The sequence below is a fragment of the Melanostigma gelatinosum genome, assembly GCF_949748355.1.
Source record: "Melanostigma gelatinosum genome assembly, chromosome: 22".
NCBI lineage: Eukaryota > Metazoa > Chordata > Actinopteri > Perciformes > Zoarcidae > Melanostigma > Melanostigma gelatinosum.
Window position 1 is genome coordinate 15422052 of NC_136655.1, and position 13677 is coordinate 15435728.

Here is a 13677-nt window from a genome sequence, read left to right on the forward strand (position 1 = left end):
TTAGGTATAGGGTAAAAAATGAACTCGTGAATATCACTATGAAACTTCCCCAGTTGATTACCTGTGTTACAGGTGCTCTGAAAATGAATGGTTAAAATATGCAAATGAGGCATTATCTTATTCAACATAAACTATCGTGTTATTTTTGTGATCTCACTCTGCCAACGAGGATCAAGACAAAACTCTCTGGCAGTATCGTCACACTGTTAATTCTCAGAGCCTGGTGCAAGCGGTTCTCTCTCTTTATACCTCAGCTTGGTCATCCCCCTCTTGTTGCTTATTTTAGTGAGTCTCTTTAGTGAATGTCTTTGTTCAAAACAAGGAGGGTTCATTAGCCAATAATTCATTCAGTCAGCAGAGGGATTTCTGTTCCAATACATGTTATGTCTCTTGATGAAGTAGCTTTGTTTTAGCAGTAGCATTGTCTGATGGTTACAGAGAAAGCCTGAGTGACAGCATCAGACAAAATTATGTTCCTCCATTTAAATTGGAGATTTCAGATGTTTTAGAGATCCATTTGTGGTGGTTGAAAATAATTGGCGTGGGTGGAAAATATCACAAATTGTTGTGTGCGTGTGTGTGTGTGTGTGTGTGTGTGTGAGATTCTTGGAGTTTAAAAACAATAATCACAGAGGCTTCACCGACATGACAAGAAGTGTGACTACACCCCCCCCCCCCCTATCCTCCTCTCTCACCTCGCAACAGGAGGTGGAGGAGGAGCTGGGATGAGAACATTACAGAGAGGAGAGCATGATGGGTGATGGAGGTGTAGAGAAAGGGGAGGAAGAGAGGAGAGAGGAAAGAGGAGAGACAGAGAAAGAGAGAGAGAGAGACAGAGAAAGAGAGAGAGACAGAGAAATAGAGCGAGACAGAGAAAGAGAGAGAGAGAGAGAGAAAGAGAGAGAGAAAGAGAGAGAGAGAGAGAGAGAGACAGAGACAGAGACAGAGAGAGAGACAGAGAAATAGAGCGAGACAGAGAAAGAGAGAGAGAGAGAAAGAGAGCGAGAAAGAGAGAGAGAGAGAGAGACAGAGACAGAGAAAGAGAGAGAGACAGAGAAATAGAGCGAGACAGAGAAAGAGAGAGAGAGAGAGAGAAAGAGAGCGAGAAAGAGAGAGAGAGAGAGAGACAGAGACAGAGAAAGAGAGAGAGACAGAGAAAGAGAGCGAGACAGAGAAAGAGAGAGAGAGAGAGAGAGAGAGAGACAGAGAAAGAGAGCGAGACAGAGAAAGAGAGAGAGAGAGAGAGAGAGAGAGAGAGAGAGAGAGAGAGAGAGAGAGAGAGAGAGAGAGAGAGAGAGAGAGAGAGAGAGAAAATGTCACAGTCACCCGGGTGTCGGGTTTCCATGTCGACGTAAGGCAAGAAGCGTGGCTGAATTATTCATCAGCGCTGATGCCAGGGCAGGTGGAAAAATGGGAGGTGACCGTGCGCACTCTTGTTCTTCCTGTCAAGGTCACCGTACCAATAGTTTAGAACTCAAGGAGTTTTCAATGACTCTCAAGGTCTGGTTCTGTGAAACAGAAGGACTTTATATTCATCGTATCCACACATCCCGTTTATTATTTCTCTTCACGCTGTTTCCCCCTCCGGATGTGATACGGTGAAACATAAGGTCCAGAGTGATGGTAAATGGTGAATGGACTTGTATATTTCTAGTCTTCTTACCACTCAAAGCACTTCAACACTACATGTCATTATTCACACACATTCATACACTGATGGGAGGGGCTACCATGCAAGGTGCCACCTGCCCATCAGGACTAACTAACATTCATACATTCACACACCACAGGCACAGCTACAGGAGCAATTTGGGGATCTTGCCCAAGGACACATCGACATAAACCAGCAGAGCAAGGGATCGAACTGCCACCCTCTGATTGAAGGACGACCCTGCTCTACCACTGTTGTTATTGTTGTTTATCTCAATTCTATTTTCCATCTCCCAATCTTGCTCAATAGGTAGCACGCTCCACAATGAACGATGTATTATCATTAAGGGTGTAACACAAAACTACCAATATCTGTAACAGAAGTCACCGAAACAAACTCAACTTCAGTGTTAACTTTTTTCTATACAGTAATTTGTACGTTGTATTTATTCAAAATACATTTAAAAAACAACAACATATGTCCAGATTTGTGGGAACATCGCTCATCTCTTTGATAGCCTCAGAAAGACTAAATAACACCAACATAAGAATACATTTATTAATCACAGTCACATAAGAACGTAGCGCTATCAGAGTGCAAAATATTTGAATAAATAAGATCGATCCCTTGAGAAGGCTATGTAATCCAGGGCCTTTAATGTGTGGTTTCCTCCTAACAAAGAAGTGTCTTCGTCCCAAAATACTGGTTTAAATGATCTGCAGTGTCCTCTGTAATTGATCCCTCTAGTCTCTTCCTGCCCTGCTGGACGTATTATTAGCTCACTACAGTTGTCACACATCTACTCATTTTACATAATATATTGGCACAGTCCACCTACCATGTTGACGGCATCCTGGTCGAAGGGGTTCCACTCCACGTTCTCGGGGTAGCGTGCCAGAACTTTGGACTTGAACGTCCTCTTCAGGGGGTTCTGCTCAAAGTCTTCACCTGGACGGACGAGAAGACGCAGAGACAAACGCAATGATGCATTGGTCAACACATCAGCATCATGACACCAGCTGGTATGTCAAGTTTAACAACCGCCAATATAAACAATCGATCATATTCGCGTAAAGCTTTATCTTCGTTTGATATAAAGTACGTTTCTGTGTGTTGTATAGTTGAATGTTTCTGGTGCAAATGATCAGGGAAGTGTCAGAGGGAAAATCTGTAATACCTTTTTTCCATCAAGATTATCGCTATGCAGTTTTTTTTAAATACTTGAAAACAGGCAAAAAAAGGCGATAGACTCCTTTCCCAATATCAGTAGAGCAGTAGGCTCATGGATGCATAAAGAGCACTGACCAGTTTACCTATCTGTTAGATTTTTGAATAACAGGTTTAGTCAACTGCTGTGGTGGTTATTTAAAAAACAAAAATGTACTCATTCAGTTGGTGATTCTTGGAACAGTGGAAAATAGAAACAAAAGTTTTGATGAGTTTTATCTGTTTCTTTTCGAGTGAATGAAGTATGTTTCAATGATCAGCGTATTAAAATGACTGTGGCTTTGAGGAGAGCATAGTAATTGAACGTATTGTGCGTTAATAAATTCCAATAATTGTACAAATCCCTGTTGATTTTATTTATGATATATTCACTTCAACATGCGTCACATAGAATTGCACTGGCAGAGGGGCCATTAAATACCGTTTATGCCCAGGGAATAAATGCCGATTGTAACTTTTCCAACTGAAGACCAACGCCAGTGTTGTTTTTGTCCAGTGGGAGAGGGGCTTTAGAAACAAAAGCATGAAGCTGTGTAGAATCAGGAGCACTGGCTCAGGGAGGATGATCTCATCAACAGTGTGTGTCACTGACGTCCACTCTGACTGCATGCATGAGATTCCTCTCTGTCAGCAGCTGGACTGCTCTACATTTCCCTCGTCCCCCATATCAGGACACAACTCACTGGACACACACACACACACACACAACTTTAATAAGCCTGAGGTCTCTTTCAGTCCTCTCCTCACTGGTCAACCTCCAAAGAAGCTGATCATTATTATTAAATAATTATTAAAACCAAAAGCGTTGGTGTTTCTTCTCTGGCAGCTTGTTTTCTCTTGTTGTAGCTGTACTATGTTTTGCTATTTTCAGAATTGCTGGAGATGGTTCTCATTCTAATGATTCAGAATGCTGAATCCTGTATTCACCACCATACACCACACAGTCCATTTACTTCTGCGTTTACTTCTAGTCGGTAGATTTTTGTTTCCAAGACTGCAATCTTCTGTAGGAGTTTGTAGTAGTAGTAGTCCGTGGAGAAGGGAGGCATCTTGCTGCTACTTAGCTTTAGCTTAGCTGCTAGTTAGCATTAGCCAACAATCCAAATAGCTCGACGACGTTCTGGATTTGTCTTCACTCAAACGTTGAAGAGTGATATATGTGATATATCTGGCAAGATATATGTGATATATCTGGCAAATTGAAGCAAGAAAATGCAAGCAGAGGCAAGCAGAGGCAAGAGCAAGCAGCAAAGCGACTGCACTCTCTCATCAAGGTCCCATTTCAGATTTTCAGAATTTCAGATAAGTGAATGGGCTCTGTGACTCGGAGAATCTGTGTATCGACTGGCGATAGTTTTTATGATAAGAGCGAGGTCAGAAGGGTAGTGAAGAAGAGTGCAGGATGAAGGATAAAGGAGAAGGGGCAGACTGAAATGTTTAGTCATTGATCATTTCAAACGTCATCAGATCAAAAAGGCTTCTGTGTGAGGACACGGGGAATACATTGACTCGCTGCATAAATTCTCAAATAGTAGCCAGGGTCTTTATCCAACCTGTAGAAGCCTTTATAAGAATCAGGCTCACATTACGTTATTTGTAATGTCACTCGAGGTAAAGATGAGGGAGGAGGGCAGGCGGATATCGTCAAAGGGAGAAGAAAGACAATGTTGCTATATAACAGAGCATACAACTCAGAAAGCTTAAAAAACAACAAAATGTATTGTTTTGTTTAAAAAAAAAAGCTCAGTAATTTTTTGAAACAGCTGGTCCCTGTAAAAAGTTACTCAAACAGGAGGAAACGGTTAATTTGTTGGAGAGTATTTTTAGGCAGAGGATTAATCCACATTTGGTGCTCTAGCAAGTATTTCTGGCAGCAAGACAGTGTATGTGGGAAAATAACCTACAGTGTGTGTCCATAGAAGGGCTGCAACTTTTTTTCATTGTCGATTAATCTGTTGATTCATTTCTCGACTAATGGATTAGTTTTTCGGGCTATAAAATGTCAGAAAATGGTGAAAAATGTTGGTCAGTGTTTTCCAAAGCCCAAATTGCCATCCTCCAATGGCTTGCTTTTAAAGACTTTTCAAAGATATTCAGTTTACCGTCGTGGAGTAAAGAAACCACAACATATTCACATAAAAAATCGGATCATTTTGTACTTTTTTTCGAGCGATTAGCGAGCGGCGTGTCCAGCAGCGTTGTCAGACCTACAGTCTGAAGTCACAGTTTGCGGTTTTGAGGAGGACGGACACAAAATGGAGGACTTTCCTTTTCTTATGAATGCTTATTTTGGTTTACACAACTATTGTGAAGTCCACACACATAAACTGTAAAGGAACAAAACATTGATTGCTCTCCAGTACGACGGAGAATTCAGTCACCAGCAGAGCTACTAGTGAGAACAGACAACAATGAAACCAAGAGGAAATGAGTGAGAGACGTGTGATGACCACATTTATGGACCCATAATCTAGAAAACCAGTGTGTGTTATGCCGTGTTCACACCGTTAATTGCGTCATTCGCTCCGCCGGTCTCGTCGGGGACCATTTGTGTTCATTCGCGTGAATCGCGCTGGAAGCGCCTGAGGGGACGTGTCTTATCGCCCTGGAAGCCGTTCAACTGTCCGCCATCAACCATGAAAAAAATAACCTCTATTTCTGCTTAGTACGTGTTGTGGAAGTCACAGATATGCCGGTAAACTAAACGCCGTCTTGTCTGGGTTCATAACATTGGATTTTACAATAGGGAAAACTAACATTTATTTAATTTTATTTTTGTTTATTATTTAGTTTATATTATTATACTGTTTATAAATACTTTTCCCATTACCCCCAGATGGGACCGTCTCGTTGCAGAGAAACAAGCTCAGGGCTCCCACTGATTCAGCGTTATTGTGAGTTGTATTTATTTATGCATTTTATATTTGTTTTCATGCCGATCGTATCATTTTATTTCGTCGTGTTTTTCCGCCACACCTTGAAGGCCGGACCGTGAAAATATTGTCTTACATGAAACCGGTCCCTGGCGCTAAAAAGGTTGGGGACCACTGGGTTAGAGGATGAAATGTAACGATGGAAGTAATCCAGGTAGAAGTGGTGGAGACCATCGACGTGATGTCAGCCTAACACAAATATAATGAAGACTGAAGGGATTTCTCTATGAGGTAAATAAATGGGGTTTTAATTGAATATCTCTCAAAATCAAATCATGGATAGCAAGTGCACTTCACCTAGTTCTTCAAGTATAATACTGTAAATAAAGACAGATAATGTAATGTATAACGTGGAGAGCTTGAATCAATAAGTAAAGGTACACACAATTCACAGTATGTACCTCGGTTCAGTACGTTTTCGGTACAATAGGGAAAACTAACATTTATTTAATTTTATTTTTGTTTATTATTTTGTTTATATTATTATACTGTTTATAAATACTTTTCATTATACAGTTACCCATTCACCATAATTCTAACTTTAACAGTTAAGGCATTTAAATACTGGCATTTTGTCAATACAAAATAAATAAATATCAGAAATGTCTATTATGTAAATGTAACCGAAACAAATTGTAACCATTTTGCAAAAGCAATAGCTCCCTTCAGACCGTGATATGTTGTGATTATATCACAGCTCAGGCTATTGCTTAAGTGTAAAAGGTTGTCTATTTGGCATCGTCATCCTCCCCAGATGGTTAACTTAACACCACCGCATAACATCTTGACTCCGGGTCACAAGCTGTTTGCTGTTTATTGATTTGTTTCTTATATCAGCTGATTGCAGTGATGATGACTTTTGCGTGAACTCACTTTGAATCAAAGCATTTTCTTCCACTCTGTCTTTTTTATTAGCATATAGAGCAATGTAGATATGATCCAGGTAACATTGAGGCCTGTCAGATAATTACGTTATCGACTTATCGTACCATATATGGTCATGACCTCCATAATGCCCGTTGTGTCTACATGTGTGTTTATTCACTGTGTGTATATTTCTGTGTGTACATATACGTGTGTGTACATGGCTGAAGGTCGTTTGTTTGGGGGGGGGGGGTCACTTTCTCCCTCACTAGATCCTGCAGTCCGACCTGCAGTATCCGGTCTTTATAAAGAGAAATAACAAGGTATGAGTACTTGACTAATAATTATATTATTGGCCAATTTATTGAACCTGTTCAAAAATGATGACAAGGAATTGAATATGTATTATAATAATTGATATTCAATGAAATAAATGTAATCAAATAAAAAAAACGTATAACTTCATAAACAAAAATGAACACAGACAGACAGTCATTCAAGTAATCCTGTCTCAAGTCAAGGCCAGAGTCTATAACTTCCAAGTCGTGTCTCAAGTCATGTATTTTCTGTCACGTCATCAAAGGATTGAGGAAAAGCAGGCGGGCATGCAGACAGCGTAGCGAACCGTGATGAACATTTGGAACAGTTGGTGGCGTTTACCTGTGGCTGCAGTGTCTGGATCCCGGCCTTGGCGGTCTGCTTCCAGCCATCGGTACAAAGCTATGGACGAGTCGCATGCAGAAACACATGGAGCAAAAAACAAAGAAGAGCGCAATGTCAAAACAAATGCACACAGAAAAGCAGATTAATAAATGCATGAGAATGAGTAGAGTATGAACATGAAACACACGCTATCGATATCACAACAGAGCATCGCATGGCATTTAAGACTCAACACACATGAGATGGAGTATCAGCATTCTGAAAGGGCACTTTTTATTAGACACTGAACCACCAACTACCAGTACAATTATAGAGGTCAAATTCCCGAATAAGGAGGACAAAACAAAATGTCGCAAAATGTCACAAAATGTAGACACAAGCAGAATATTGGATAGAAATTGTGGGTCATCATCTGCAAAGTGTGACATTCTTTTCTGTCTCTTCATCAGACTTAAATGAATACTTTGTATTTAGGGAGTAAAAAGTGCTATTTCAGACAATGTTAAGATGCATGCTTGTGGTTTAGTGTTAAGCGGCACACCCTTCAGAGTTAAACCAAGCAGCATTTGCACAGCAAGAAACATTTCTGACATCATATTTAGATCTCAGTCAAACTCCTGATGTTTTCCAATCAAACAGAGCAGAGATGGAAGTTTGCATTTATAATGTGAATATGACAAACTGTATGAATGAGAGGATGGGAATTTGTGCTTGTTTGAACATCTTGACTTCTGACCCACCATCATTAGATGCTCATGCTGTGCAGTCAAACTTTGTTCAAAGCCACACATTTCTCAGTGTTTCCAAAATAACTAATGTCAGGCAGAATTTGTGAAGAATGCATTGAAAACGATGCACAAAACATCTAAAATATTTCCATTTGATTGAATGTTCCGGCAATAAAAAAAAAAGTTAAAATATTTCACACTGAATCGTACATTTTCCATAATAATGTAAAACTGTAAAGCATATTGCGTTGTAGCCGCCCTGCCTGGTGAAAGCCAACTCCTTTCAAACTCAAAGCCCCCATTTTGTAATGCCGGCATTCTGCTATAAGTCTCCGAGGCCGAGCCGAGTTAAACCTGATGACGTCATTACGACATCACCGGGATTATTTTCTTAGACTTGACAAAGCTCCTCCAGAGGCACAAAAGACATTATACAACTGATATGACAGGGTGAGTATTACTCCCTGGGAGGATTTTACTGATGGTGATGTCTACAAATTGGTGGCGTTCCCCTTTAGGACACTGTAAACATATTTAGTGAATAAAGGTTAATGTCTAGATTACAGCTGAACAGAAACCAGCTAATATTTCTGTTGATGGAGGTACTGTGAGAGCATACAGACAGTAGGCTAAATCCTGTGAGAGAATCACTCGGCCCAAGGTTCGAGGACTTAATCAGCTCTCTCCTACACACCAACAGCGTGTTAGATAGCTTCATCCAAAGTGCCTTGGTACAGTTTTGAGAAAGGTTTTGAACACAGAACAGGGGACTATTTATCCCTAATCATGGCGGTGTTCGCCTTGTATATACTTGAAATCTGTACTGGATTATAACGGCCATGTTTCGATCCAAAATTTTGAGCTCGATCATTCCTAAAATAGACTTAGAAGTGCACACTCTGGCCAGGTGTGTGTGTGTGTGTTTCTCTCTCTTACACACACAGATAGAACCTTAGAGCAGGGGTTCTTCACCTTTTTGACCTCGGGGCCCATTCAAATATTAACACTATTAGTTTAACTAATTGATCTCACTCTTGGTTTGATTTGTATTCAATAACTATATTAAATCCACTTACAGTTGAACAAGCAAAACCCTTGTCAAATAAATGAGATGATACAATGTGATGATCACGAAGACATTTAAAGTATAAACGCCGGTTAAAGTATAAACTCAGTGCCTAATATGTATAATTACGAATTATCAATCGGATTTAGGGCCTGGGTCCAGATCCGGTCCGCAAGTTGGGGCCCCTGATGTAGACTCAGGGAGCCGCAACAGACGGGCTGAAGAGCCGCAGGATGCCGACCCCTGGTCCTGAAAGTGTTTTGCGGCCCTCTAGGTGGCGCTCGCGGCCCAATCGTGGGCCGCGGCCCCATGGTTAAGAATCACTGCCTTAGAGTACTGTCCCCATTTCATACTGCTAATCTTTATGACACACACTGACACACACACACACACACACACACACACACACACACACACACACACACACACACACACACACACCTGTCAGTTTTGTGTGAGTCTACAACATACATCGAGTCTGCTATCTCATGCTGTTCCCTCCTCGGTGTGACTCTTCCTGTCTGGGACAGTTTCTTCCACAGACTCACTTATTTGTACACATGCTCCCTTTCTGCTGATTACAATCAAAGATTGTACACCATACATTATTATTACATCTAGGATTATTTATGCCAAAAGGGTTAGGTTAGCATTGGCAACCAATTCTTGGCCTTTGGTTGCAATCAGTGGCAACCCCGTTTCAACATATGAAAACTAGGGGATAGCAAACAAACCAAAAATAAACATTTTTAATATTTGTTGAATTATTGATTGACTTAAATATTGCTGTTACAGTCAGAACTGGAAACCAGCCAACGCTGCCCCTGCGTCGGTGCGTTTCCTCGCCTGCACACAGGCGTCTCTTTTAGAGGCAATGGCGAAGCAAAGTCAGTTGTTTGACTGTGGGGTGAAAAGTTTGACGAACTGATGTTTATTATGAAGATGATGTATAACTGTGTGACAAAGACCCTCTCCATTGCACACATTTGTGGACTGTCCAGACAATAAGAGACTCACACACTGAGTTGAATGTTTATTGTAAGGTTCTGATATGGTCTCAGGAGTAATTATTGAAGGTCGGGCCTGTAGACACAAACATATTAGTTTGCTTATCTGTAACTTAATTGATTGAATATATGAATAGTGCTGTCGCTGCCAGGACCACATGCTGCCCGTGGTCCCTGGAAAAGTTATGCATGTATTTGTTTGTTGTTTTTTGTTGGTGAAATAAACACCTGGTTGGGCACACGTACTCTCTGTGTCCTCCTCCTACTTCCAAAGTCCGGCCGCTGCGGGCCAGCCTAACAAACTGCATAGCATTTAATAATTCAAAATATATGACTAAAAATGTAAAAAGTGTCATCGGGCAAGATACTGAACTCCAAATGTGTGAGTGTGTGTGAAAAGCATTAGATTACCGGTAGATGGTGATACTTGTATGGCAGCCTGAATGGGTGAATATTGACGTGATATACAGCACTGTGAGTGGACAGAGGACTAGAAAGATGCTTTACAAGTTCAAGTCCATTTACCATGGTTGCCTGGTAAAGAAAACCAATGAGTTAAGGGACTACAACATGCTTATCCACTGGTATGGTACGCTCATTTTCTGAAAAACAAAGTCTAAACGATGGATCATCACGACCTCCTCCCTCCATAATGGAACTGTTCACAGATCAGTTTCTCATTCTGCACAGGAGAGGATATTTTTTACCATCGTGTGCTGACACCGCAGGAGCTGCTGTGCCTCCTCGGACCGAACAGAAAGTCCCACCAGTCATCATGTTAAATGAGGTACCACTTGGTTCAAATGGTGGAAAAGTCACAAATGAGGGGAACTACTCAGCTGCTGTGTGACAGGAAAACCACACACACACGCACACGCACAGAGGCATTATCTGCTTCTTACATCACTGCACCTCCGTCAGTTTATCTGCCCGGCTCTGTTTACTGTTATCTAATTTCTCATAGTTCATTCATCGTAACTTTCTCAGAAAAAAATCGGAATCATGTAAACAATCTTTCTGCTTCAAATGAGGTCTTTAGAAAACACACTCGCTCTCATGGATCCCTGCATGCACGGATTGCACAGGAGACTAATGAAGCGGTTCAGAGCTGGTCTGCTGCTTGGTCGCCACGAACATCCATTACATCTGATGTTGCTGATACTCTTCCAGCTCAGTCCTGGTAATCCATTTTACTACAAGGTTTAAATATAGTGTCAGTAATAAAGTGTAATAAATACTTTGCTGCAGAGCCAACCCAACAGTGAATGTATCTCCTTAGAAGTACTGGGTGTGTATCAAAGCCTGATACGTCTCCTTCCTCTGTGCCTTAGAGCTCCATTGTGTTCAGAAGTTAAAAGCACATGAGTGAGCCACACTGTTGCACTGGATGGCATGTTCCTTCATTATCATGAACACACTGTTTTATTGTAATTTAATCCCACATACACCGCCCTGCTGCCTCACTAGATCTCCAAATGTGGATTAATCCGCCAGTGAAAATAGTCCAATAGTCCAACAAATGCACTGTTTCCTCCCTTTTGAGTAACTTAAGAACTACAGTGACCAGCTGTTTTAGGAAATATCTGAGCTTTTATTTGAAAAACAAAACAACTGTATATTTGAGGAGCTGATTAGACATTGACACAAGTGGAGTTTTGGTGCTCTTGGCAGGTTCATCCTTTTGTAATAAGTACTGCATGAGTGTCAGTCCAGAGCATGAGGACTTGTCTCTTACAATGTGGTGAAAACAGCAGCAGAGCTGCATCAGAGCAGGATCTTCCCTCGGCTGCTCACTGTACAGCAAACTAAAGAGATTACATGGGTGAGTCAGTGTTGATCCTCTGGGACTCTGTATTGATGCAGAGGACTGTTTTCAGCCAGATTCAGATTTATTATAATGCACTCTTTACCCTCAATTCCCACTGTGGTTTCACATCCCTCGTTCATTTTAACCCACAGTCTTTTCTTCATTACGGTGGAGTCCTTTCCACCAGGCGCTCTGTACACTCCATTTGGCTTTAGCTCTGTTGTTGGGGATGTCTCAACCGTTTCTCTTGGTTTGTGAGGTTGTTTGTGTGGTTTCAATTCAACCTGCACACATTTCAACAGTGTATCTCATACATAATAGTCATGACCATCTGAATTAAAACAGCACTAAGCTTAACATCAGACATGCAGTTATTCATCATTTTACCTATTACCAAGAGCATTCAGGACTACGTCTGTCTGTGGAAACGACATCACTCTCCGAGCAATGTTTGCTGATTAATCATCACCTATTTACACAGCCAAGAAACCACTTAAGATCCCCTCGAGTCAGACAAAAACGGCCTGTTTTATTTTCAGATTGGTGGAATGCCTTTCATCACCAACGCTGAGCGAGGAGTGAGAGCAATCTGTTCCCTCGTTCCTCAACTCCTCCCCTCTCCCCTTGTCAAGGTGTTAAGTGTGTGGTTGCCACGGGTTACACACCAGAAAAGCAGCTCTGCCATTAAAAGTGAATGAGAGTGTGTGTGAGGAGCCGGCCGGCCCTCTGTGGACAGCCCTCAGTGCTGCCTCCCAAAGTTGAATTGCAAAGCAGCTGCAGCGCAGCAGTTCAACAACAATGGATAAATGTAGCTTGTGTGTGTGTGTGTGTGTGTGCTTACTGTGTCTCTAACTGCCTCTTTCTTTACTATTCTTTCCTTATAAACGGTCACACCTCTCATTTTCTGCTTTCCACTGCAAACCTTCTCGCGCAATGATTACACCGTTTTATGAATACTTTTATTTAAAGTACTTCATACTTGTTTCTACACGGAACAATGTCATTAGTCACGATAAGTTAAGGGCTGGATACACATGAGGCAGAATGAATTCAGTCTTTTTTGTGACTATAATATCCAACAGATGATTACACATGCGGTATATTGAGGTCTACTTCCATGGACACACCAGCCCGGTCCCATTCCCAGAGCGTCAAATACCAGCGTTTTGAATGAGACGCACCGGGCTTTCCATTTACTCCAATGCAAACCCATACGCACTGCAGCAACATTAGATGCACAGAGCCACTGCTCCAGAAGTCAGGGGACATAGGATAAAGTTTGCATAGGGAGGAGGTTGGGGTGGATGGATGAGCAAAACAAATGAAGGACTTTCACCCAGGAGATCGCCGTTCGTGTCCTTGTGAAACCAAAAGTCAACATTACATGAGTATGTAACTATGTAAGTGAAGTTACGTAACAAATGCACTTACTTTTACCCAAACCACAATGTTTAACTAAACCTAACCAGGTGACGACAAGGGGTCCTGACCAAGTGTCCTGATGGAACAAGTTGAGAAGGCGAACAGGTTGGATACACACACATGTAGTAGAAGGTCCAAAGAGGAACGTGACCTTTGCATCGGGAGAGTAAAGAAACAAAGTGGTGCGGGAATGAGCCTGGAAACCCTGAAATGAGTTTGGAGGGAACCAGTGTGATGCTGACTTCCGGGGTTTGTCTGTGAAGGTACATCATCTCTGCAGAGAACGTCTGATTCATCACGTGACAGCTC

General features: G+C 41.6%; 1 protein-coding gene across 4 annotated transcripts in view; it reads right to left on the reverse strand.

Annotated features, from left to right (window-relative positions):
• The window catches only part of LOC306795795 (DENN domain-containing protein 5B-like), an 80197-nt gene that overhangs the window by 45979 nt on the left and 20541 nt on the right, over positions 1-13677 (reverse strand). For 2 of the 4 annotated variants that reach the window (XM_079294429.1, XM_079294427.1), the window contains exons 2-3: positions 7336-7395; positions 2490-2599 (exon numbers count right to left, since the gene is read on the reverse strand). In XM_079294429.1, the coding sequence (XP_079150555.1) occupies positions 2490-2599; positions 7336-7395 (170 nt within the window). The remainder of the gene's footprint in view (positions 1-2489; positions 2600-7335; positions 7396-13677) is intronic. The other 2 variants (XM_079294430.1, XM_079294428.1) reach the window with 1 other exon arrangement.